The sequence below is a fragment of the Pteropus alecto genome, unplaced genomic scaffold, assembly GCF_000325575.1.
Source record: "Pteropus alecto unplaced genomic scaffold, ASM32557v1 scaffold94, whole genome shotgun sequence".
Taxonomy (NCBI): domain Eukaryota; kingdom Metazoa; phylum Chordata; class Mammalia; order Chiroptera; family Pteropodidae; genus Pteropus; species Pteropus alecto.
Genome location: NW_006437736.1, coordinates 8819286 through 8845200, shown reverse-complemented (window position 1 = coordinate 8845200; position 25915 = coordinate 8819286). Strand labels below are relative to the sequence as shown.

At 33.7% G+C, this 25915-nt stretch overlaps 2 protein-coding genes across 8 annotated transcripts in view; one reads left to right on the top strand and one right to left on the bottom strand.

Annotated features, from left to right (window-relative positions):
- ANKS1B (ankyrin repeat and sterile alpha motif domain containing 1B) overlaps window positions 1-25915 on the bottom strand; it is an 831972-nt gene that overhangs the window by 607602 nt on the left and 198455 nt on the right. For all 7 annotated transcript variants that reach the window (XM_006914572.2, XM_025048663.1, XM_025048664.1 and 4 more), the window contains one exon: window positions 19870-20013. In XM_006914572.2, the coding sequence (XP_006914634.1) occupies window positions 19870-20013 (144 nt within the window). The remainder of the gene's footprint in view (window positions 1-19869; window positions 20014-25915) is intronic.
- FAM71C (family with sequence similarity 71 member C) lies at window positions 13746-15733 on the top strand. The gene is made up of 2 exons (XM_015591440.1): window positions 13746-14336; window positions 15419-15733. The coding sequence occupies exons 1-2, from the start codon at window positions 13746-13748 to the stop codon at window positions 15731-15733; spliced, it is 906 nt and encodes a 301-aa protein (XP_015446926.1).

Below are 25915 nucleotides of genomic sequence, written 5' to 3'. Positions count from 1 at the left end.
CCTAAACAAGATGAACCAAAACAGGCCCACACCAAGACATATTATAATTAAAATGCCAAAGGTTAAGGACAAAGAGAGAATCTTAAAAACAGCAAAAGAAAAGCATTTAGTTTCCTACAATGGAGTTCTCATAAGACTGTCAGTCATTTTTTTCAACAGAAACTTTGTAGGCCAGAAACTTTGGCATAAAATATTCAAAGTGATGAAAAGCAACAACTTACAACCAAGGTTACTCTACTCAGTAAAGCTATCATCTAAAATCAAAAGACAGACAAAGAACTTCCCAGGCAAGAAAAAGCTAAGAGTCCATCTCCAAACCAGAATTAAAAGAAATATTCAAGGGACTACTTTAAGAAGAAGAAAAAATAATCTAAAATATGAATAAAATGGCAATAACTACATATCTAGCAATAATTACTTTAAATGTAATTGGATTAAATGCTCCAATCAAAAGACATAGAGTATCTTCATGGATAAGAAAACAAGACCCTTACATATGCTGCCTATAAGAGACTCACTTCATATCAAAGGACACACACGGACTGAAAATAAAGGGATGGAAAAAAATATTTCATGAAAATGCAAATTTTAAAAAGCTGAGGTGGCATACCTATACTGGATAGACTTTAAAACAATTCCACGCCTGGGTATTTATCCAAAGAAACCCAAAACCGTACTTTGAAGGGACATGTGTAGCTGTATGTTCACTACAATATTATTTACAATAGCCAAGATATGGAAGCAACCTAAGTGTCCCTCAAAAGATGAATGACTAAAGAAGTGGTACATATATACAATGAAATATTACTCAACCATAAAAAAAATGAAATCTTGCCATCTGCAACAACATAAGTGAAATAAATCAAAGAAAGACAAATGCCATATGATTTTACTTATATGTAGAATATAAAAAACAGAATAAACAAAACAGAAACAAACTCATAGACACAGAGAACATTCTGATGGTTGCCAGATTGGGGGGTGGGAATAGATGAAAAAAGGGAAGAGATTATGAAGTACAAATTGGTAGTTACAAAATAGTCATAGGGTTATAAAGTATAGCATAGAAAATACAGTCAATAATATTGTAATAACCGTATGGTGTCAGATAGGTAGTAGATTTATCGGATGATCACTCACAAGTGACATAAATGTCTAATCACTATGTTGTACCCTTGAAACTCATATAGTATATGTCAACTGTAATAGAAAAATAAAAAAATATTTTAAAAAAACTGAAATATTTTTTTATCTCTGAGCATAATATATTTTGCCATAGTACATAAAAATTTAAGAATAAGTTATACACTTAATTATCATAAAATGATCAGTCCTAATATAACATTTTTCTAATAAATTTTAAGCAGCCAGCTGTCTACTCGTTGCAATAAAAAATGGCTCAAAGGTATATAACATTTTTAAATTTTTTTCCCACATTTAGGTGACAATGACAAACTGCCCAAGTTTCCACCTTGTATTCCCATCATCACTATATATTCGAAAAATCAATACCCCTCTTGCAGCTAAGGATTACAAATGCAATCTACATTCTTCCTTTTTATTTTTTTCCCCCGTAGGCATGATCATACCTACGCACATAAACATGCCAGAAATAAAGAAAAGAACAAGGTTGGTGATATCTTTACGATTATTCCTTCCTTCCAGTATAAAATATGTAATTGTCATTATTAGGATATAAAAAGATAATAGATACCACTTTCTCTTTTCTCCAACAAGTTCTCATAATTCCTGTTAATTTTACCAGTTTTCAGAATGTAGTAGCCTAATGAATAGAACCAAAACTCAGTTTGGCCACAGAATCAAAGCAAGAAATAGAATTCTCTTGAGTTCATTCATTCAAATTAAATATAGCTTTATTTTTGCTACTATGGTAACTTTAAAACATGTGATGGATAAAAGATTTATTATCAGATGCAGAAAACAACATGATAACATTTCATTAATTCATACTCAAAGGAGATGATAGCTGCCTCTTTCACAATGTTGACATTTACTTCTGAATGGGTTATTAATTACTCATTTTTACAACAATTATATTGTAGAATCATGAGTGAAACAACAAGAGAAATTGAATACATCCTTTAAAAATAATAAAGGCTACTATTTAATGTGCTAGGTATTCTGTTAGGCACTTGACATTTGTCAACTTATTTAATCCTCACAAAACAATATAGTGTTAGAATTTATCCTCATTCTACAGATTAGGAGACTGAAATTGATTCAGAGGTTAAGTATATTGTTAGCAAGTGATCAAGTCAGAATTAGAACTCAAGTTGCCAAAGAGAATACTTTTTACACCATTCTTATCTCCCTATGATGACTGAAAGAAAAATTCAGAATTCAACTAGCATAGCCAGAGTAGCCCCTGCATGCAAGGCATAAAGCAGAGTATGCTGGAGAATATAAATATTTGTCAGACACAGACATTGCCCTCAGGCAGCTTACAACCTAAAAGAATAGATATTACATAACTATATTAGTAACTATAATATGAGAGAAATCCGCAGATGTCAAAAATAAGATATTTGAATATTAAGAGAAAGGAGATTGTTTCTGGCAAAAAAAGGACTGAATAAGACCTTAGGAAAGAAGTAGCATTTGAGTTGGGCTTTAAATCCCATAGAATTAATAGTTTTGCACCAATTAGTTGCTCACTAACATTTGGAAGAAGTACCTAATTCATATACCACAGAGGATATGCATCTCATTTAGAATTTAGTTTCTAAAACTCCAGAGTGGCTCTGTATAAATTCTAACCTGGTTTCAGTTGCTGAGAAATGTATTTAAGCTGAACGTCTAAGATGATGTCTGTGAAACTGCTCTTTGAGCTTAAAAGTTTAGAAACTGGCACTTGGCATCTTGTTACATATGGAGATGCATTATTGCCTTTTCTCTAAGCTTCTATTTTTCTATACAGGAGAAAACATTTTCTCACCTGAAAATATTTCCAATTAGAGCTATATTTGACGTGGATTTCACTGTCAGTATTAGGGTTCTAATTTCTTTCCTCCATAGACCTGAGGTCAATAAACTTCATCAAAAATCTAACCTACTGCCCATTTTCATAAATAAGGTTTTATTAAAACACAGCCATGCCTATTTGTTTTCGTATTGTCTATGGCTACTTTTGTGCTACAATGGCAGAACTGAGTAACTGCACCAGGGTCCATATGGCATCAAACCTAAAATATAGGTTTGCATGTAGGCAGCTAGTATGGGTTGCTGGCTGAAAGACTATAGCCTCATTAAACCAAGTTAAAACTTAATTCGCAGTGCATTGTATTCTTTAGTACAGTTAACCATCACATATGAGGAAGAACTTGAACTTTTGCTGTGGAAAAAAAGAAAGCAGGCGACTCGGGATATAGTATTATTCAGAAGTGCTCTATTCTTACTACTTCTACTACTAGTAAACATCTATTGAGTACTTACTTGGTGCTAGACACTGTTATAAGCACTTAATATAAGCAGAATATGTCATTTATTCCTCATTACAACCCTACAGTGTAGATACTATTATTATCCTCATTTTACAAATGATAAAATTAAGATACAAAGTGATTTAGTTCTGAGGTCTCACAACTTGTATTTGTTAGACCTGGGACTTTACTAAACATGCTTTCATCCCTGGAGATATTCAAGCAGAGACTGGAAGACTTCTTAAAGGATTAAGGATTTAGAGTTCTAAGAAGGAGCAAAAAAATAATGGCTACTATTTATTTAGAGCTACTGTGGGTCTGGCATTGTTCTGTGTGCTTTAAACATATTCTCTAATTTTCATATCACCCTACGAGGTAGGTTTAAGTTCTCTCTTTTACAAACAAGTTATTTGATTGACCAAAAGCATATACCTAGTAAACTGCAAAGCTAAGATGAAAACTTAGGTCTACCTGACTCTTGATTATACCAAGCTATTTTCATTTTTAAAAAATCTTACCTGTACTTCTAGTGTATGAAAAGGAACCACATTTAAAAATGAAAGCAGCAGATATTCAACAGTTAAACTATGAAATATCAGGCAGGGCAAGTAAGGAAAGAATAATCTATGCAATTAAAATAGTAAAGAGAAAAATAGTGAATTATGAAATATATTTCTAAATGTAAATACAGAATCCATTCCTAATTGCAGCTAAGATCAAACTCAGAATAAGCCATGGCAGAATTTGCTAGAGACACTAAAATAATTGAAAACTTTCATTTATTCTAATAAAAATGATGATCCATTGACATTTAGCATGTATCTCTGACATAATCAGATATCCCTTTTTCCAAAGGAGAGGGGCCTGGTCAACTCACTTCTCCATTTTTGTTGAAGAAACATCTGAAGATGTAAATGTGAACAATGCTCTTTTCTGAGGAGGCATGATTGAATGAGAAAGAGAAAGGAAGAAAAAAGGAGAGACTCTGGGCATTAACTCCAAATAGAACTGAGTTGGAATATTCATGTCTGCTACTTCATAACTGTCACCATAAATAAGTTAATTCACTTCTCTGCACCTCAGCTTCCTCATCTAGAAGGCTGCTAGTGAGAGATGCTGTAGCGCCATCAAGCATGCCTTCTTAGAACACATCCAACCCAGAGAATTGTTATTCTTTCAGTTATTTTTTTTTCACGGAAGGTCTTCAGCAGAAAATACTATTTTCTTACTTATTCCCTTTCCCACTCTGCATGTAGATTCCATATATCTCTTTAGTTTGAAAGGCATGAGAAGAAATATTTGTTGTGTACCTGTTTTGTATGGGTGGGTTAATAGAAGCTAAAACGAGGTAGGGCATTTCAGGTACTAGAAAGGATTTATGGTAAAGCTCAGAATGTGGAAAGTTGATGTGTGTTCCAGCTCTTGGCAATCACACTCGTTTTAGTATGACAGAGTGGAGAGTAACAGGAACCAGACTGTAGAAAATTCTCAAACACCATGTTAAGGAATTAGGATCTTGATAAAATCAGCACATCCTGCATATCACTAAAAACTCATAATGCACAGTATATATTTTGCTCTGTCCAAAAATATTCTGTGGTCATGCACTTGTCACCTCTAATGTAATCAGACACTTACTTCCTTTACAGCCCAATTAACCAGAATCCTATTGACTGAATTTATGGCTTTCCCTTCTCTGGTAGGCATGAAAGCATCTCTTCCTGCAATATGACTCATTTTGTGAGATTTGAAATAGAGTCTTATGATTCGTTGTACAAGTAACTATCCATATAGTCAGAAAGTACAGAATAGGATGCTTTGAGAAAGTCATAATCAGAGGATAAAAAAACTCTTAGACAATAAAACTATGATTGCTAAAACATAAGAATCAATAAAGGATTGGAAAATAAATTGGAAAGTACAAAAACAAAGATATGGGAACAATTAAAACACAAAAAATGAATTTAGAAGCTGGAACACCTAATTAACAGATACTCTTTAATGAAAGGAAGAAAAATGAAAGGAAGAAATATAAAAGAAAAAAATAGAAAAGTATTTTCGCAAAGCTGAGAAAAAGATACAGTCTTGAAAAAAAGGGGGGACAATTTTTGTGCACCATGATACATTTTTTAAAACTCACAACTAGATGTAAAATTTTAGAACACCAAAATGTAAAACCTGGACCGTAAAAGCATCAAGAGAGAAAAAACAAGTCATATGCATAGGAATAATAGCAATAGATGCTAAAAGGAAGTTGTTCAAAGCTTTCAAACTCCTGGGAGAGAATAAATTTTAACCTAGAAATCTGTAATCAGTTAAGCTGACAATCAAACATGAGAGAAGAATAAAAGTTTCCATCACTCAAGGACTCAAAAAGCTCTGCCTTGAGAAGTTACTTGATGATGTACTCAAGTGTATTCAAGAAGTAAAGTGAGAACAAGACATGGAAGCCAGGAACAAGGGATCGTATCTTCAGAACAATAATGAAAGATTTTCACAGCAACCCCAGAAAGCTAATGGTAGAGACTGAAGTAGAGGAATAGAAATTTTTAGTACTGAGATATCTAGGAAAAAAGAAGGATTTGATAGGTAAGATAGAATTTAGAAACTTAATGAAGACATGATAAAGGAAAATTGTACAAGGAAAAGAAAGGCGATTCAAAAGTCAAAAAAAATCTAATTAGAGGGTTGTTAAGTTGAACAACTTCATTAAAATGTTAAACAAGCAGGTTGATTAGAATGAAAGAAACAAAACAATCACAAGGATATTAATTCACCCATGTACTTTTAAGTGTATATCTATATTACTGCCCACATTCTTTACAGATAAAACACATACATTAGGAAGAGAGAGAACACACTTTCTTGGCTATTTAACTAGGTAACATTTATGATGGTGTGTTCCCACAAAAACTTATGTTCCAAAACCAAAAACCCAGCTGAAAGAATAGAGAGAGAAGAGAACTTAAGAGTAATAGTAGAGACACTATTTAAACATGTGTGGAAGTCTCCACTTTTAAGATTGCTAAGTTTACACTACCAGTATTCAACAGTGTAATGATGGATCCAACCAACCAAGAGAAAAAAAATCAAATGATCACGAGCATTGACAAGTCAGAGACATGATTACTATTATTCCTAGCTGATATAGTTCCCTAACGAAAAAATAAACATTTTTATAAACCACAGTGTAATTCATTAGATGGCAAGGCATAGGATAGATATACAATAGTCAACAGCTTTCTCATCTACTAGCAACAACCAGTAAGAAAATACAATGGGAAAAATATCTATTCACAATAGAAACAAATATTGTAAAATAATCAGGAAAAACAACAAATGTAGGTAAATGTTTTTTTTTTTTAAACTCTACAACTACTTAAAAATGTAAAAAGAGACTTGAAAGCATAGAAATTTATATCATACTTCTGAGTGGGAAGATTCAATACTGTAAAAATGTCCATTTTCTCCTAATTCATCTCTAAATTTGACATTGTTCCAATAAAAGCTCAATAGGTAAGACCTAAAATTACAAAATTTTTAGAAGAATACATAGGGGGAAATCTTCATAATTTTTATTGACAACAATTTCTTGCCAAAAGAAATTGATAACAAATATGAAAATAGATAAATCGTACTAAAAATCAAAAACTTCTGTGCATCAAAGGACGCAATCGACAGAGTAGAAAGGCAATCTACCGGCAGAATGGGTTAAAATATTTGCAAATCAAGTATCTGATAAAAAATTAAACTCACAGTTACATAATGAGTCATTATGGTTTTTACAACTTATGGCGTTTGTTGTTTTCACAAAATATAAAATATCAGAAAATTAGATCTTGTTTTGAATAATTCAAACAATGTGTAAATATATGAAGTAGGAAATTAAACTCTCCTTGGACTACTAAGCCTTAGATATAACAATTATTAGCAGCATGATAAATAAATTTCCAGATTTTCTAAGCACCTACAAATAAATATTACATATAATTTAATACACTTATTATGTGAGGCTGGTTTGTACTATACATACTGTTTTTTAGCCTGCAAATCCTATCAAAATTGCCAATGTTATTTCCAGAGACCATCAAAACTGAACAGTAAAAGATAAATTTGCAAGTATATAACAAAAAACATTATTTAAAAAACTTGCATTTATATTATAAGATCTTCATAACAATCCTGTAAACAGGAATTAGCATCCTCATTTTAAAGAATAGGAAGCAGAGGGTAAATTAATTTTCCAAAACTATACAGCCAATAAACAGCAGTCAGGACAATTACTTCGACTAAATTGTAAGGCTCATCAGAGCAGAAACCATATAGTATAATTCTCATTTTATATGGTTCACAGTACCTGGCACAATATTCTAAGAAACATGAAGGTATGATGAATGTTTATATTGTTTTCTGCTTTGTATCCTACATGTAACAAAAAGTCAACTATTTTGGAGCAAATGGATGAATGCATAAAATAGGGAAATGAAGAAGGAATCTAAATGAAGTGATCTTATTAAACCATAAACTTTTTAACCTGTAGGATAAATAATAAATATATTCAGCAGCTCAGCCATCCTGGAAGCACAATGTAAAATGATAAATGAATTGAATACATACTTGAAAAGAATGACATCAATAATTACTGATATTACTTTAACAGAGAAATGCTATAGTGAAAAATGTTGGGCAGTAGATAGTATACAAGTTTAATCTACTGTGAGAAACTGGGCCCTCTTCAAAAATATATTTTTTAATTTCATAGAAAATTATTCACATGAGTTTTGGATCAAACATAACAGGCAAACTTAAATTACTTAATCTCTTGAAACTCAATATCTCAAGGTCAAGTGAAAATATTCCATAAGATCGTGGTGAAGTTGATATGAGAGAGGGACTGCAGAGTGCCTATCACTGTACCTGGTTTCTGCTGGGCACCCAATAAATGCTAGATATTATCATTAACATTACTACTATCATTATCATAAAACTTTCTTAAATTATACAGAATAAAGCATTAACAATGGTAAAGTTTTAGTTGTTATTTTAAGAGCTATAAAAATGACTGTCTAAAGTCATAAAAACCTAGATAAAGGTAAAATGCATTCCTCTGTAAATGCCTGTCTCTTCTGCTCCTTGAATGAATATGTAATATATGAAATGTCTACTGACCTAATTTCCACAGCAATTGCAATAGTTTCCTTTAGCCGCCATAAGGAATTACCACAAACTTAGTAACTAAAAACAACATTAAGTTATTCTCTGACAGTTATTGACATCAGAAGTCTGAAAGGAGTTTTACAGGGCTAAAATCAAGGTATCAGTTACTTTTGGAGGCTCTAGGAGAGAATTTGTTTCCTGCCTTTTCCATTTTCAAGAGATCACCTGCATTCCTTGGCTCATAGCACCTTCCTCCATCTTCAAAGCTAGCAACAATGACATTTAAAAATTTCTCTTTGCTTTTCTCTTCATATTACTTTCCTTTATTCTAAGGACCCTTATGATTACATTGGATCCATCTATGCAATCCAGGATAATGTCTTCATCTCAAGATCCTTATCATAATCACATCTATAAAATCCCTTTTGCCATACAAATTAACATATTCACAGGTTCTAGAGATTAGAACACTGGACTTTATGGAGAAAAGGAGGTGATATTCTGTCTCTCATGACCCATCTTCTATCCTCCAAAGAGGCACATCCATCCACACGTAAAATCCATTCACCCCATCTCAACATTCCCACCAAGTGTTAACCCATTACAGTATCAACTTAAACTCAAATTCTCATCTAGATGTCACCAGCTCAAAAGACCGAGATCTCATCATCTAAATCAGGTATGGGTGAAACTATAGGTACAATCCATTCTGAAACAAAATTCCTCTTCATCTGTGAACCTTTGAAACTAGAAAACAAGTTCTTTGCTCCCAAAAGGCATTGAATAACAATGACAGATATTCTCATTCAAAGAGGGAGAAATGAAAGGGAAAAAAGGGAGTCAACAATCATAAGCAATTTAGAAAACCAACTGGGAAAACCCCATCAGGATTCAGGCATAGGAATAACCTTTTGTAGTTCTCAGCTCCATCCTCTGGGCCCTCAGCCCTATCCTCTGAGTCTTACTTCCTATTTCGTAAAGGTTAGCATATATTTGCAACTGAGTTGTTTTATAAGCCTGTTTCTTGCCTGTAAGAATTCATTCCTTTAGGAATTTAACAGCCTTCTTTTACTTTGGATTTTTCCGATTCCTTTCAGTCCGAGCTTACAGTGTCTCTGCTGATATGCAAAACTCAAAAACCTTGTGGGTATCGCATATATGTCACAGAAATTCATTTAATTAAACAAGAGCTGCCTCCACAGATCTTCCTTGGTTAATCCCATCTCTAGATAAGTGCTAAAATGAATGAGAAGATCTATGAGACACATACCTAATCTCTTCAAAGAACCCTCTGTATGATTGAATAAATTTAATATTTTGATCCTATTGAAGCCCTAGAAAAAAGTTATCCAGCCACAGTTTTGTGTTTCTCTCCAGAACACAGTGAATCTACAAATTTTAGCATCTTTTTTTCAATAAGCCGAGAAAATTCCAAATCACCAAATCCTGGTTCCTTTTCACTTAAAAGTTCTTTGTACATTTTATCTCTTCCCTCTCACATTTTGCTATAGGCAAAAAGAGGAACCAGGCTGCACCTTCAGTATTTTGCTTGGAAATCTGAGTTACCCAAGTTCTTCATTTACTAGTTCTGCTTTCCACAGAACCATGGAACACAATTCTGCTAGGCTTTCTACTACTATAGAATATGTACCTCCTTTCCTCCAGTTTTCAATAACATGTTCCTCTATTGCATCTCAGTCCTTACCAGAAGCATCTTTAACATTCATATGTCTACCAACATTCTACCTATGATAGTCTAGATATTCAGTAAGATAATAAAGGTTTCTTCTACCATTCTCATTTCCTTTTGAACTCTCACCAGGAGTACCTTTAATATCCATGTCTCTACAAACACATTATTTATGACAATTTAGGTCTTCTCTAAAACAAAATAGATTTTCTCTACCATATCACTTCCTTCTGAGCCGCCACTGGCAGAATCTTTGTGATTCATATTTCTGCTCAAGGCAGTCTAGTCTTCTTCTATTGTTCTACTCAAAATTCTTCCGGCCTCTACCCACTGCCCAATTCCAAAGCCACTACCACGTTTTAATGTATTCGTTACAGCAGCATCCCACTTCCAGGTATCAAAATCAGTATTACTTCCTAGGGCTGCTGTAACAAATTACCAGGAACTTAATAGCTTAAAACGACAGAAATTTATTCTTACCATTCTGCATGTCAAAAGTTCAAAATGATTCTCACTGGGCTAAAAGCAAGATATTGACAGGGCTGCTTCCTCCAGGAAGTCCTAGGGAAGAAGCCATTTCCTATTTTGCAGCCAACTCCGTTCCTCCATTCATGGCCGCATCACTTCAACCTCTGCTCCCATCATCACGTACTCTTTCCTGATGCCGACTCTCCTGTCTGTCTCTTATAAGGACCATAATGATTACAGTGGGCTCACCTGGATAACCCAGGATATCTCCCCACCTCAGGATCCTTAACTCAGTTACACCTGCAAAATCCCTCTCCCACATAAGGTCACGTATTCACAGGTAAAGATGAGGATGTGGACCTCTTTTGGGGAAATTAAACTGCCTACCACAGCCATGGTCATTAGTAACTGAACTCTGTTTAAAATGTTTAACCCATTTTTTCAATTCCATAGTTTTAAGCCCTGTTCCCACTGACTACCCAGCTTACGGGACTATCCTTTTTGTCATTTCCACATTTTAAATGTTGGTTCTTTTAAAAATTTCAGCAAGAAGAAATTCAGATATGAAATAAGACTATGTATTGAAGCACAATTCCTAGAATTGTTACTATCTTAATGATTGCTTGACTCATTATTATTGTTTGGAGGATTTCCAAAGTATGTAGTAGTTTTATTACAGAAGGAGAAAAGATAAATTCCTGTCACAAAACCATAACTATTCTGGAGCTGAAAGATATACCTAAAAGATCATCTTAGTTTTAAGGATGACAAAAATAAGGTGTCAGGAGATTAAATGATGTATCCAATGACGTAAACTTTAGAAGAAGGGGGCATAAACTTATTTTAAGAATATCTAATGACTAACTATGTGGAAAGCTGTTCTAAGAGCAAGCATACAGAAAGCTGCTGCTTTTACATTAAAAGAATTTCTTAATCTCAGGTTTAAGACTTTTATTTAGCCATCTGAGCTTCTTAAGTATTGAGGCAAATACTAATAGGTAGTTTTCTAAATAGCTAGAGGAATTTCAGATAAACTTTATCAGAGTCATGAAAATAGAGACATATTTGCCAGAACGCTACACTTGATGGTTATCAGGCTAAATAACAGAGGTTCTACTATTGTTGGTCTAATGATTAGATTAGGAACAAATTCTGAGAGGCCATAGGCCCTACAAGTAATACAGTTTCTGGTTTCCCTGGAGACAAGGCAATTAACTCAGTGCTGTAATGAAACCCTAAGATAAATATCTGGTAATAAATGTGCATGGCATAAAAGCGCTTTTAAGAAAATTGATATATCTTCACTTTGTTTTTTAGGAGCACCTAAATTAAATTATACTGTGTCCAATGCTACCTATTCCTTTCAAAAGGCATCTTGGATACGAATCACTTGGATACCTTTAAAATGTCAGTTTGATTAAAATGTTAGTTTTTGCTAATTATAAGATGAATAATAAAGAGATGAAGTAGAAATTAAGATATAAGGACTTTGAACAGGCCAGTAAGAATTGCTATCCATATGTGAATAGGACTTTCAATAAATAGAGGAAAAATACTCATATTACTATAAATAATCAGATATTTCAATACAAAGGGAAGAAAAATGCATATTTTGACCTACAGAACTAACTAAAGACTCAAAAATGAAGACTTCATATGTGTTGTCTGTGTGTGTTGGGTATTTTGTTGTGCCAATAAAGATATTTTAATCTTATTAAAGATTAAATCTTGATAACATCTATAATAATTGGAAAATATTCCCAGATTTTTTAACATAATCTGGGTAAAGAATATAGGATAAACGTGATTTTTGAGGGTCTTTTCACTGTATAGTCAGAGTACAGATGTTTAGGAAAAAGGTTAAAAACCTCATCAGCAATTCAAAAGTATGTCAAAATATAAAAATGATCATGGCTGTAAACATAGGCATTGCTAATAAAAATAGCTTTATTTTTCCTGTTAATAGAAATAATAATTATTCTTATAAAAATAGAAAGCATAAAGAAGAAAATTAAAATTACGACTGCTAAGTAAGCACTTTAAATATTTCGCTGAACATACTTTTAAATTCAATCACATATACAGATGATTTTATATAAGTTGGACTGTGCCTATAATGCTAGTTTGAAATTTGTTTGCTCTGCTACTTTTTGGGAAAAAAAAAACGTCAGGGATATCTTTTCTTTTCAGTAAATATGGAACTATATTATCATTTTTATTGATAAAGAATATTCTATCATAGAATGTTCTATAATTTATTTAACCAAACCCTTATTGTAAGATATTATTCTTGGTTATTACCTTTTTTGATACAATAAAACTTGATAAACATCCTGTATTTAGCCAATTTACCAACTTGAACAATTCTTTCTTTAAGGTAAATTGTCAATTAATTCTAATCATTTACAATTAAAAGTGGTGGATAAGAGAATATGTGTATTTTAAACTTATGCCTAACAGAAAATTTGCCTAACTCTCTTTGAAAGCAATTTGCCAGTATGTATTGATTCTTAGATGGGACCCTTGCTGGGTGGGGGTAGTGAGCTGAGCTGTGGCAGGAGGGGTGGGAGGGTGGTAAGGTGGAGAGGACAGTGTCCCTGCTCTGAGGGAGGGGCTGATGGGTAACAGAGACAAAGGGGTGTGTGATGGGCACAGGTCATAATGGGCAGGAGAGGATAAAACTGCTGGGCACAGATGTGTCTGGCTCAATAGGAAGTCCTTGCCGAGTGAATGCGCTTGGACTTCTGCTCACCCTGATATCTCCTGGGATCCGGACATCTGCACACCCTGACATCTCCATGCTCTAGGTAGGGCAGAGTCTGGTCCAGGAGCGTCTTCAGCCTTACAGTCACTGAGAGACAAAAAAGCCTTCAGAAGACCACCGCTAGCCCACTTGCTAGAGAGACCTGGGAAACAGGACGCCCTACAAAGTGTGGTAAGGAAGGTGTGGAGAAGCCCCTAGGAGCTACCTTGATAAAAGGGAGCTGTAGATGGCCAATATGTTACCGTATTACACAGCTGAAAGCAGCCCTGCAATGGGCCTGTTTAATACCCCCATGGGGAAACTGCAGCGACAACTGTACAAGGGGGAGTACACTCTATTCAAGTATGCACCAATGTTTGAGAGCGACTTCATACAGGTGAACAGAAGAGGATCAGTGATTGATGTATACAACCGTGCCAACATGGTGACTGTGGGCATCGTTCGTACCAGCCCCAACCTCGCGCTACCTGATGTCATGCTGCTGGCTCAACCAGCTGCTACCTCTGGCTCTCGCACCCAGAAAGGAGGTAAAAAGCCTACCGAGGTCCTAGAGCTAACCAGGCTGCTTCCCTTGGAGTGTGTAAAGATATCGATCCATGACAGTAAAACAAAACGGCTCCGCCTGAAGTTTGCCACTGGCCGCTGTTTCTATCTTCAGTTATGTCCCACTTCAAATGCAAGAGATCTCTTTGCTCACTGGGAAAACCTTGTTTGCATCCTGAGACCACCAGTGGAGGCTTACAGCTGTACCTATGCCCTCCCAGCTGGGGATGAACTGGACATAACTAGGTTTGAGGAGGAAGACAAGAGCCTACAGGTAGGTCTTTGCAGAGTCTCTAAAAGATGGGGCTGGGTGCTTTGGGAGAACAGCTCAAGGTCCTGCAGAGCTTTGAGTACTGAGGCTCGCCTAAAAATGTATTGCATTTGGAAGTGCTCAGGGCCAAAAAAGCCTCCATTTGGAGGCCATGCCACATTGAGAAGGTCCCTAGTGCTTCTCCAAGGCATTCCCTGAGGCTGTATTTCAGAGATTCCTTAGCTGTCAGCAATTCTTAATTTCATATCAGTATTCTATTACCTCTGCATCATCCTGACCATCCAATACATTCTTTAACATATACCACTCCGACCCAGGTAGGCTGATACATTGTGGGACATCATATCTCTCCATGACTGCTATGTACTGATTTTTATATGTTATCAGTGTCAGTGCAACATGCTTGTGTGCATTTGTACAATTCGTTAGTAGCTATAAAATATGAAAGTGCATACCGCTTTACCGGCAATCATACTAATACAAGTGTATTTTTAAAAGTGTATGAAGATACTTACTGGTGATTTTAGTAGTGCTCTTGCTGGGTGTGGAACTATTAAAGCAAAACTGAGATGATCACTGTGGAGATAACCGGGGTTTCCTGCTTCAAATGGGAGATAAGACTTGAGACCTCAAAATTCTTAATCTTGTTTAGTTATGGGAATAGAAGGGAGCAGACCTTTCTGGTCTCACTTTCTTCACTTCACTTATCTGTCTTCCTCCTAGGCAAATGCTTTTGATTCCCGTGGAACGGATCAAGATCAAATCAGCATTAGGAACCTTCACATGAACCCTGAAGTGTTTGGGGCCACCTCTGATGGTTATGCTGGGGAGGACTGAATTCACGTGCCTCCTACATCTTCAAGAGTTCACATACTTCTGTCACAAAGCCTACAGCGCCTGAAACAAGAGCAGCAGTGGTGGCAGGAGCAGTGTAAAACAGATACTAACATATGGGCCATGGATGTGTCTGCAACCAATCTGAAGAGAAACACAGCACTAACAGGAGCAGCCTTCACAGATCCAGGAAGAAGCGAGACCGAATGGCTCAAACGGGTGCTTTCGATATGTTTGAATATTGCCCTTAGAGGGTAACTTCCAGCACATCAGTAAGAGCTGCTGGCCTCCCGCCAGAGGACAGCATGAGTATGGTGAATGCAAGAGCAGAGACTATTGGCAAGCCCGTTGCAAAAACAGCTAAAGCCTCACTATCAGGATCTCTCATCTCGACCTTGCAGAGTGAAGACTACATGAGTAAATGGGATAGAAGCCAGAGGCTCTCCATCCAGCAAGATGGACTCTTGAAAAAGGAAAAAAAAAAAGGCTCAAACTCCTGTACTGCTTATGGTGCAGAGGTGGACATCTTGTCCAAGACTGTGGGAAAGCAGTATCGGCCACCATAATAAAATTCAACTTGACTCTCTGCTCTAAGAACATAATGCTCTATTAACAGGAAAGAGTAGCCATAAAATTAATGGCAATTTAATATTGGGCTCTGAACTATTTTTAAGTTTCCCTTAACTTGATATTTGTAATTAAATAGGTGACAGAATAAAATGTTAAAGAATGTTCTCAAAGATTCTTGTCCATTTATGATCTACATTTATTAGCCAAAGAAAACTCTAAAATTTCCAAAACATAACCAGGAACAGAAACAACCAATAGAAAGCAAGGTGATGTAAATGTAGCCAGGAAAGAAACATGACATCATAATTTTTAACTATTTTAACATTAACTATGACTTTGAGTAGGTTACCTGTTTTCTTCTTTAAATGGTTACTTTGAGAATTAGGTATTAGACATGTGAAATATGTGGCATATAGTAGGCACTGTGTAAATGATAATGATTATTATTGTCAAAAGTGTTGAAAAACATTTGAGTTTAGTTGTACTTTCTAGAAAGGACTTCATTTTTCCAGTCTCTTCATTCTTGATTTCTCTCCTAATTCTTTGCCCAACTTAAATCTTATTTAACTGCTTTGAAATTACACTAAAGTACCCCAACATATTATATAAATATTAATTTTAATCTCCTGATATTATTTAGAATTCTAAATTTTCATGAACTTGGAAGGAACTACTTCTTATAAAAACTTCAATAATTAGTCACAATGGAAGGATAAAATGCCATCGAAAGACTAGGGAAACAAAAAATTAGATAAAATGTAAATATAAGATCGAAATCTAAACAAAACTGGAAATTAATCTTAGAACTATAAGATAATTTTGCGAGTTTAAGAGTTTAAAAGCGATAGACACATCCCACAGTTTTGTAACCCAGAACCAGAAAGTATAGGTAACCTGGCTACCAATTAAGTCTGTATTTCCATAACCCTCATGTTTCTGAAGCTTAACACTGTGCTTTGAATATAGAAGATATTTGATACATGTTTGCTCGATCCAATTAAATTAAGGGTTATAAATGTGAAATAAATATCAATTATTTCAAACAAACACATCTGGGCATATAGAAATTCACATAGCTCTATACTAATTCTACTGTTACCTAGGTCTCTTGTACCAAACTGCAAGGCAGTGGTTTTTTATGGGGCCCAATATGCACAGTACTTATAGCTTAATGAGTTTTAATAGCCTCATAAAATACTTCAGATCTGAAAAAGGCTTCAAAATAAATAGTTTTCTTAAGATTTCATAAATAACAAAACCATATGCTTAAAAAGTCCTGAGTTCAAAGCTGTTGCAAGTTGCAGGATAAATCTACATTGGATATAAGACCTTCAGTGTCATAACAAATATATTAAACTATATTAAAGGAATCATCCATTGTGCATGAATTTGATTGTAAAATATGAAAGGATTTTTATACTTTTGTACCGTCACACATTAAACGATTTTATTTTAATATATGCATGCATATATATACACACATATAAATGTTAAAGGAGAGTCCATCAACAAATTGAGAACATTAATTAAAAGGCTAGGTGAGAACATTGGTAAAAGTATTCTAATCTTGATTTGTTAGATTAAATACAGTAAAAAAAAAATTTTGAAAAGGATACTGCATCTCAAGTAAATCTATAGATCTAATGCAATAACAATTTAAAAAAATGAAATTCTACCATTTGCAATGACATGGATAGACCTGGAGGTTTTTTATGCTGAGCGAAATGTCAGATAAAGATAAATACCATATGATTTCACTTATATGTGGAATCTAAGGAACAAAAAGAGCAAACTAATCAAAAACATTCATAAATATAGAGGACAATCTGGTGATGGACAGAGGGGAGGGAGTTAGGGGGCTGGGAGAAAGGGGTGAAGCGTTAAAGAAGTACAAATTTGGAGCTGATAGATGGTCACGGGGATGGGGAGCATGGCATAGGGAATGCAGTTAGCATTAATGTATTGGTTAGGGAGAGAGCCAGAGGAGAGAAAGAGCAATTAGAGGGATCGTTTTATAAACTATAAAAATGTCTAACCAATGTACTATATACTTGAAACTAATACAATAAGAAATAAAAAAATCTCAAAAGAATTTTTTTAAACTCAATGATAATTATAAAATATAAATTTTTTAAAGAAAGCAATCATGTCATCTAACAGTTTTAATGTAATAATGATTTCTCCTGCCACATATTTTATATAAAAATATCAAAACTGAGTCATGTGGTTTTAAAAATAGAAAAATGGAAATAAGAGATTTCAAAAGAAAACATAAACCAAATAGGATAAAACATAATAAGGAATGTGAGTTGTTGTCCAATGGAAAGTCACAGAATAATAGATATTAATATATACAAAACGCATAGAGCCAAATTTGGAATTTGTTAAAAGAAATTCTAGATGAAATGAATTAAACAAAAAATAAGACTGAGAAGTTTAATGAATTTGTTAGTTTGAAAAACTATGCGACATATACAAACATACAAAATAAAAGGAGGAAAACTGCAGACTGGGAAGCATTTTGTGGCACATGAAATGACTAAAATATTAATATTCAATATTTATCAAAGCAATACCACTCTTCACAGAAAAGTAGCCAATTAAAAATATCTAATACTAAAAAATTTTAAGCCACTAGCAAGTTGCTACCAATACTACTAAGTCTAATAAAATTAAATTTAAAAAATAAAAGTAAATGTTAGTAAAGTGGTAGAGAACCAGATATAGTCATATATTATTGATGGCATTGAGCCCTAATGCTTTCTAATATATTTTTAAAAATATAAAATGCAAGGATGTTAATTTTATAAAACAAAAAATATATATAAAAGCATTCAATTATTGGTAAACTGGTAAGCAGATGAGAGTATATTATTAAAATAAAATCTTTTTTAATTTTTCTTAATTTCTTTTCTCCTATACCCTCGAGGTAAAACTTCATATGTAAAAACTATAAGTGAAGAAATGAAACCATAGAATATACACATTTGTTCACTGTTTCATTCAACTACTACTTAATTCTGACAATATACCAGGAACCATGTTGGCATCAGACCATAGATGATGAGCAATACATAGTCTCTACCTTTATGAAGCTCACAGTTGAGTATATATTGACAACAATTATGTATTGGTTAGGATAAATTGTCTTAAAGTCTTATAAATAGTTCATATTAAGGTGAAGAGACTCTTTTAGTACTATATGCTGACCTGAATATCCTGTTTAGTTCTCCACAATAAATTAATATTGGAATTTTGATCAAATTGTGACACAAACATGAAAATGGTTTCATAGACACAATTCCTTCATATTTGTTGTAAAAACAGGAAATAACATTTTTGAGATATAACACTTCTGGACAATTACTGTGAATTATTTCCTGTCCTAGACTATTTTTCCACCCGTGTGCTATGTAGTTACACATATGTACCTTTACCATTACACTGTTTTTTTGTACTAAGTGCTTTTTCATTTTTGTGTAGAAATAATTTCATTGTGGGTTCAAATTTCCTAACTCTGTCTTATTTTACTTAGTTCTGAAACTCCTCTAAGGGCTTATGGTCCATAGCATACATTAGGAAGTTGAATGTGATACAGTAGAAACAAAATTGACAATGACTAGCAAAATGGTTTCAAAATTGTAGGCAATGTTTTAGTATTCTGGTCTCATTTTTTAATTGCACTGCATAATCCTCAATGGCACACATTAGCTTGCTGTGTTCCATTGTGCTAAGAAAAAAAAAATCACTGACTATGCTTTTAAAGAGCCCTAATATGTTTCCTTATAAATCATTTTTTCCCTATTATTTTAAAATAAATTGTGATTTAATTTCAAAATAGCATTCTTTAAATGAAATATTTCAGGATCACAATATTAAAACCTCTTAAACAACTCCATACTTCTGGAACCAGCATTGTGACCAAATTAAACAACTACACAAAATTATGTAAAGTATGTCCTTGCATATGCATATATTTAGAACAAGTTACGTAAATATGTTACTCACCTTAACTAAAAATTACAAAGTGAACAAGATACTAATTAGATCTTCAGAGGGGGAAACGAGACTTACTTAAAAATGTAGGCAACTGTTTTTGTTTTATGGTACTTTAAGAAAAGCAAACCGTTACCTGTGCAAGAATAGGAAAGCCAAGGTTCCTACATCCATTACAGGGAGTTAATGCTTCCCAGAGTCCTGAGGGTCCACAAGTGTTTTCAACATCATCTTCTTCTTCCACTTCTCCTGGTGACAAATTTATTGTAGATGAAGTTCTCTGAAATTAAATTTATATTATACCAATATATTATATCAATGTTGTTTAGATATCTTATCAATTAAATTACATAAATTTCTTACAGTGTAGTTAGCAAGCAAAATTCAGCTTAATCCTAGCCATAGTTATGTGGCTGTACCACATGAACCAGCCAAAAAAAAAAACCAGGTATAATTCAATTTTAAATTGAAGGTGAAAAAAACTGAGTGAGAAAGACCGGTAAGATATAAAGTTGACCCAGAATAATAGTTGAATAGTAACAAATGAGAAAAATTTTATAATTTCTAAATGTAATCAGAGGAATAGCATGGAATACTTTATTGAAATAAAAATTGCTTAAAAGCCCATTTTTTCCACAATGTCACCAAAAATGTATTTCCTTTTTGGGGGGGGTGGGGGTGGGGGTTGGGGAGAGATTCCTGAAATTTTATATTATACATGTAAAGGGGTAATACTTTTAAAATTTATCATAGGACTTCCATGTTGAACATACATATTTACTTTTGCTACTTCCAAAACCCCACTAAAATGACAGCAAAGTGTTCGTAAAAATGGTCTAAACCAGAAGGAAAACGACAACAGGAAAGATGTTAGCAGATGAGCAATATCAAGAAAATTTCTGAATAATGATAGACAGATGGGTAGGAATTACCTGATTTAGCAAATTTGAGAAAACTGAAAGCAAAGTGACTGCAAGAGGAAAGACCAAGAACCAGGCAGTCCTGTTCATGACTCAGCACCTTCGAAAGGGCTTCATAATTTAAAAGATTGATGATTTATGAAGGTGTAGGGGCAAGTGGGGCTAAAACAGGATGGAAACTATATATCAGAGGAAGTTAGACCCGTATGCTCATCTCCTTCTCATCCAGCCAAGAAACTGAACCTTTACCACCTGACAAAAAATTGGAGATTTACCTTCTGGTGAGGTTGAAGCAAAGGGATTATAAATTCTAAGAATCCATGTACAGTGAGAAGAGCATCTATCTAAAAACAAAAGAATTAAGTAAATATCTATATACTAAATGAAGATTCTCGACCCACCCCAGTGCCTTCCCACATTTGCCTTAGAGAATATGGCATCTAGATTTATATACCCTACATAAGAGACTAAATATATACCTTTCTGTAGAAATTAACTTCCTCACATAAATGATCTATAAGAACCTAGTAAAATGGTGGGGGGTCTATGCCTTAACACTTACTGTGAAGCCCACCTTTCAACAAACTCCACTCACATATAGTTTCTAATTTTTTGGTTAAATTCTAACAAGAATCCAAAGATCACCAAATATTTTAAGGAAGCCTTTAACAGAGACCAAACATAAATATACAGAAAAAAGTTATAAATAGCATCCTCAGAAAGATATTTGCATCACTGAAACAAGAGCAGAATGCTACAGCATAAATACCTAAAATCCAACAGAAGATTTGGAAAATAAGCTTGAGAAAATTTCCCAGAAGATAGAACAGAAGATGAAAAGAAGTTGCAAGTTAACAAAACTAGGGGATCAAACTAAAAGGTCCATGTAGAGATGGTAGGAAATTATCAAAGAAATAATACAAGAAATTCTATTAGCACTGAAGAAAATTTCCATATTAAAAAAGAGCCTACTGAATGTTTAGCAGAGTGAATAAAAATAAAAAGAACACAATAAGTTTGTCTAAATATCTTGAGAATGTAGTGTTCATCACAACACTGATGGATTTTGATTATCGGAATTAATAAAGACATTTTATATGTGGAATTGTAAATAGCACCCACTCCCCCACCAAAGTTGTTTCTTTTAAAAATAGAATATAAGACTTTGTAAGACTGCTTGTTGGCACTCGCATCTTAAGTTTCCCTTTATTGATTGTTGATAACTGAGAAATTATGAAATTAAATAGTTCCCAAATCATTTACTGTCTATAAGATACCATAATAATATTAACTACAATCTATTGAGCACTATTATTTATTAATTTACACAACAACCCCTTGAAGCACATTCTAAGCTAAAGCATAGAGAGGTCAAGTAAAACCCACGGTCACAGAGCAAGTAAGTGGCAAAAACTGGATTCCAACACAGACTGTCTGATGCTACAGCTCACCTTAACCTTAACTACTCTAGAGCTTACTTCCTTAACCCTATTACGTGGCTTCTCATTCAGCACAATAACCTGTAAAAAGCAGTATATTGAACAGCCAAGCTAATGCAACTGCAGTTTAAATCAAAGAAATATATTTGTTAATATATTTCTGCTACATGACACTCGCAAAAGCATTTTACTATCTGTGAGATCCAGTGAAAATTTCTGTAGTTTGGTACATAGTAGTCCATACTTTCATAAATACACATTTCTCAAATCAGTAATACAATCACTGGGATTTTTGATCCTACAGATCATCTGGGTGAAAAAATCTTGGGATGTCTAAAGTCTTAATAGAGCAAGAACATCCATATGTGTTTGATCAACACTGTCTACAAAAATGAACAGAATGATCAAATAGGCATTTCCTTCATCAACTCATGATCAGTTATTGGTTTGATCATCAAGGTTGATGTGGCATGGCACTATAAATCATTACATACTTGGATAAGAATATTTGACATTTCATAGGTTAATCAGTTTTTTCTTCCTCTATCTTTGTCTCCTCCCCAAAGAAAAACTCTGTTTATGTCTCTTCCCCACTCATAAATCACCAGTTATTTCTCATTGCACAGCAAGTGATATAGATTCCTTAATCTGGCTTCAAGATTCCACAGTCTATTTTTCTGTCTTTTTCTTACTCTATTATATCCACCCCAGACTGTAACCAAATGGAATTGTTTAACTTTTCCTAATTATGCTCCGTGCTTTTATTAATGCCTTTCATCTTACTTCCCTGTATAGCAGGTACTGGTTAAGAGTTTAGACTCTAAAATTAGTTCTGGATTCAAGTTCAACTCTCCGGTTAGCCTACTTTTTAGTGTGATTTTCATCAGATATGACCACTGTCAGCCTCACTTACCTTATCTATGCAATGGGAAAATAACATATTAGGACTTCCCTCATAATTTTTCTGGATAATTAAATGAAGTAATGAATCTAAAGTACCTGACACATAATAAGGTTTTAATAAATATTAACTACCATTTTAGCTGTTATTCTCTTATAATCCCATTGATTCCTCAAAATACATTTCAGATTTCACCTCTTACGTAAAATGTTCCAGATTTCTCACTAACAGAAATGATGTTGCTCTCTTCTGAATGCCTATATCTCTGTGTGAGTTTGTGTATTATATTTCACATACATTTTGAAATAATAGAAGGCATAATGGCAAAAAAGCATCAGCTTTGAAGTCATATAGATACATATTTAAATCCTGGCTCTGCCTCTTGCAAGCTGTGTGACTGAGCAAATCACATAACCTTATTAATCCTCAGCTTCCTTATCTGCAAAGTAGACACAATCATAATTCGTACGTGATAGAGTAAAATTTATTACTTGACAGTGGCCGGTACATAAAAAATAATCAATAAATATTGTGATTTTTATTATTATCTTTATCCTGAAAGAAATGTGGACACACACATAGCACACACACACACACATGCACAAGTATGGCTTACTTATCCTAGTTAATTGTAAGTTATCTGAAAGCAAATATTGCCGACTCTCATTTGTGTCTCTTACATAATGGAATTTAATACTTGTTGAATAAATCATTAAATGAATGAACTTAAAACTGTAATTTTCATTTGGCTACCTGGAAAATTTTACCAATATTAAGGGCTGTATATAATTGCATCACCAATCTCATTATTGTTAATTTTATTTTCTATTAGCTATTATCAATACCATTAGCAGAAATAACAAAATTTATCAGTGGTTTAGTACTGCCCCCTAAAGACAGAATATAAAGTAGCTGTGTAAAACCATAATTTTCCACTTCACTGCTTTACAATTAAAGATGCCTAAGAAAGATATTTATCAAACTAAATATAATCCTTAATTATACATGGGAAAGAAGCCCCAAGAGCATATGAACTCAGAGTTTTCTTTACTTCAAATGACTTTTAAACTGGAGATCTGTGTCCTTAAATTTCTAGATGTCAGAAAATTCTTCCATAGAAGATATATATATATATATATGACCTATTATTGAATTGTATACTTGAAACCTATATAATTTTATTAACCAATGTCACCCCAATAAATTTAATTTTTTTAAGCCTATCGGTTTTCTTGGTTTAATACATAGTAATCACACAGAAGAAATACTGGATCTGGTCTACATTGTTTCAAAGAATAAATGTCATAATACACAAATACCATGGGGAAATAAATTTGAGCTCAAAGAAAAATACTCCTAGAATAATTACATCAATCTAACATTGAAGAAATGATATTTTCTTGTGAGGTGATGTTGATACGCAATAGTTTTATTTAAATAGCTTAATATATTGTAATATAATAGTATGTATTATATCATAATCATATTATATGATCATATATTTTCTTACATTTTTATAAAACATTATGTGCTTATTTAATCATATATTATATATAACACTATATATAACAAAAATTATATGTTATATACACAAACATAATTGTGTAATAACCGTCTATAACAGTGCTTTATAGTTTAGAAAATGTTTTTAGATATAGAATAGCCAAATAAAGTAGGGTAAGGATTATCTTTATTTTACAAGTGAAGAAACTAATGCTCTCAATATTACTCAGTTTGCAAGATTATCCTACAAATGAGGCCAGATTATAATCCAAGTCCTCTGACTCTAGGTCTTATAATCTTTTTACTACACTATGGAAGGAAGTTCTTAATTACTAGAGTTCTTCAGAGGGACAATAGATGTTCAAGATGTTCAGAATATTCACAAAGGAATTTCTGTATTAAGTGATAGTTTATAATTGTTGGCCTTTAAATTTTTTTTAATTCTAAAATTCTGTAAGTCTATGCAGTTAAAATGTATGCAGTTCAGGAAAAGGATCAAGGGCCAGTTATGATCTCACATAACCTCATTAATCCCCATTGGTCAACTCTCTAATGCCTGTCTTTTGAAACATGGTGGTTTTAAGAAAAAGGGAAAAATCCAAGGATAGCCACATCCCATCTAGATATCCCTGGAGAAAAAGCAGAAATCCGGGGTGTTCTATTTAGCCAGGATATAGGAGAGCAATGTATGAGTGGGAAAACAGGATGACAGAATGAGACAAGGCCGTCCCTCATCCTACCAGAAATGCAAAACCAAATTGAAAAGCAAGAAAACTAGCGAAAGGACCAGGCAAAGTTGCAGACACCAGGAAGGAGACAATCATCAGAAATGAAGATCGAAACAAAGATCACTCGGAATGGGAGTCAGCAGTTTGAACTACCTTGCAACATAGCCACAAGCCTTTTTGTCTTTATTTTTCAAAAAATGAAATTGATTATTGATTTTTTTTTTTAGTGAAATTTAAAGTAATACATGCTTATTGTAAAACAAATCATTCAAAATAGAAAGTTATAAAGGAAGAAGCAAAGCTTTCCTAACCTCATCCCTACTATAAACATTCAGTGTTACGTCCTTCCAGACTTTCTACTCTCGTCGAATGATTTTGTCAGGATAAATTCATAAGTATGCAATTGTATGCCAAAGAGTACAACCATTTGAAACTTTGTATATATCGCCAATGTCATTTCTAACCTACTGTCCACATAGTGACCAGAGACAAAAAGAATTGTTTATGGGAGAACGTAAACATGTTACCTTTTTCCTTGAAAACCTTCTATGTGGTTTCATTGTTCTTTGGATGAAATTCAAAATTCTTAACATGATCCAAAAGGTGGTATGTGATTTGCCCTTACTGCCTCTGTAGTTTCGTCTCGCTCCTGCCATTCCTCCTCAGCCTTGCTCGTAACATAAACACACTA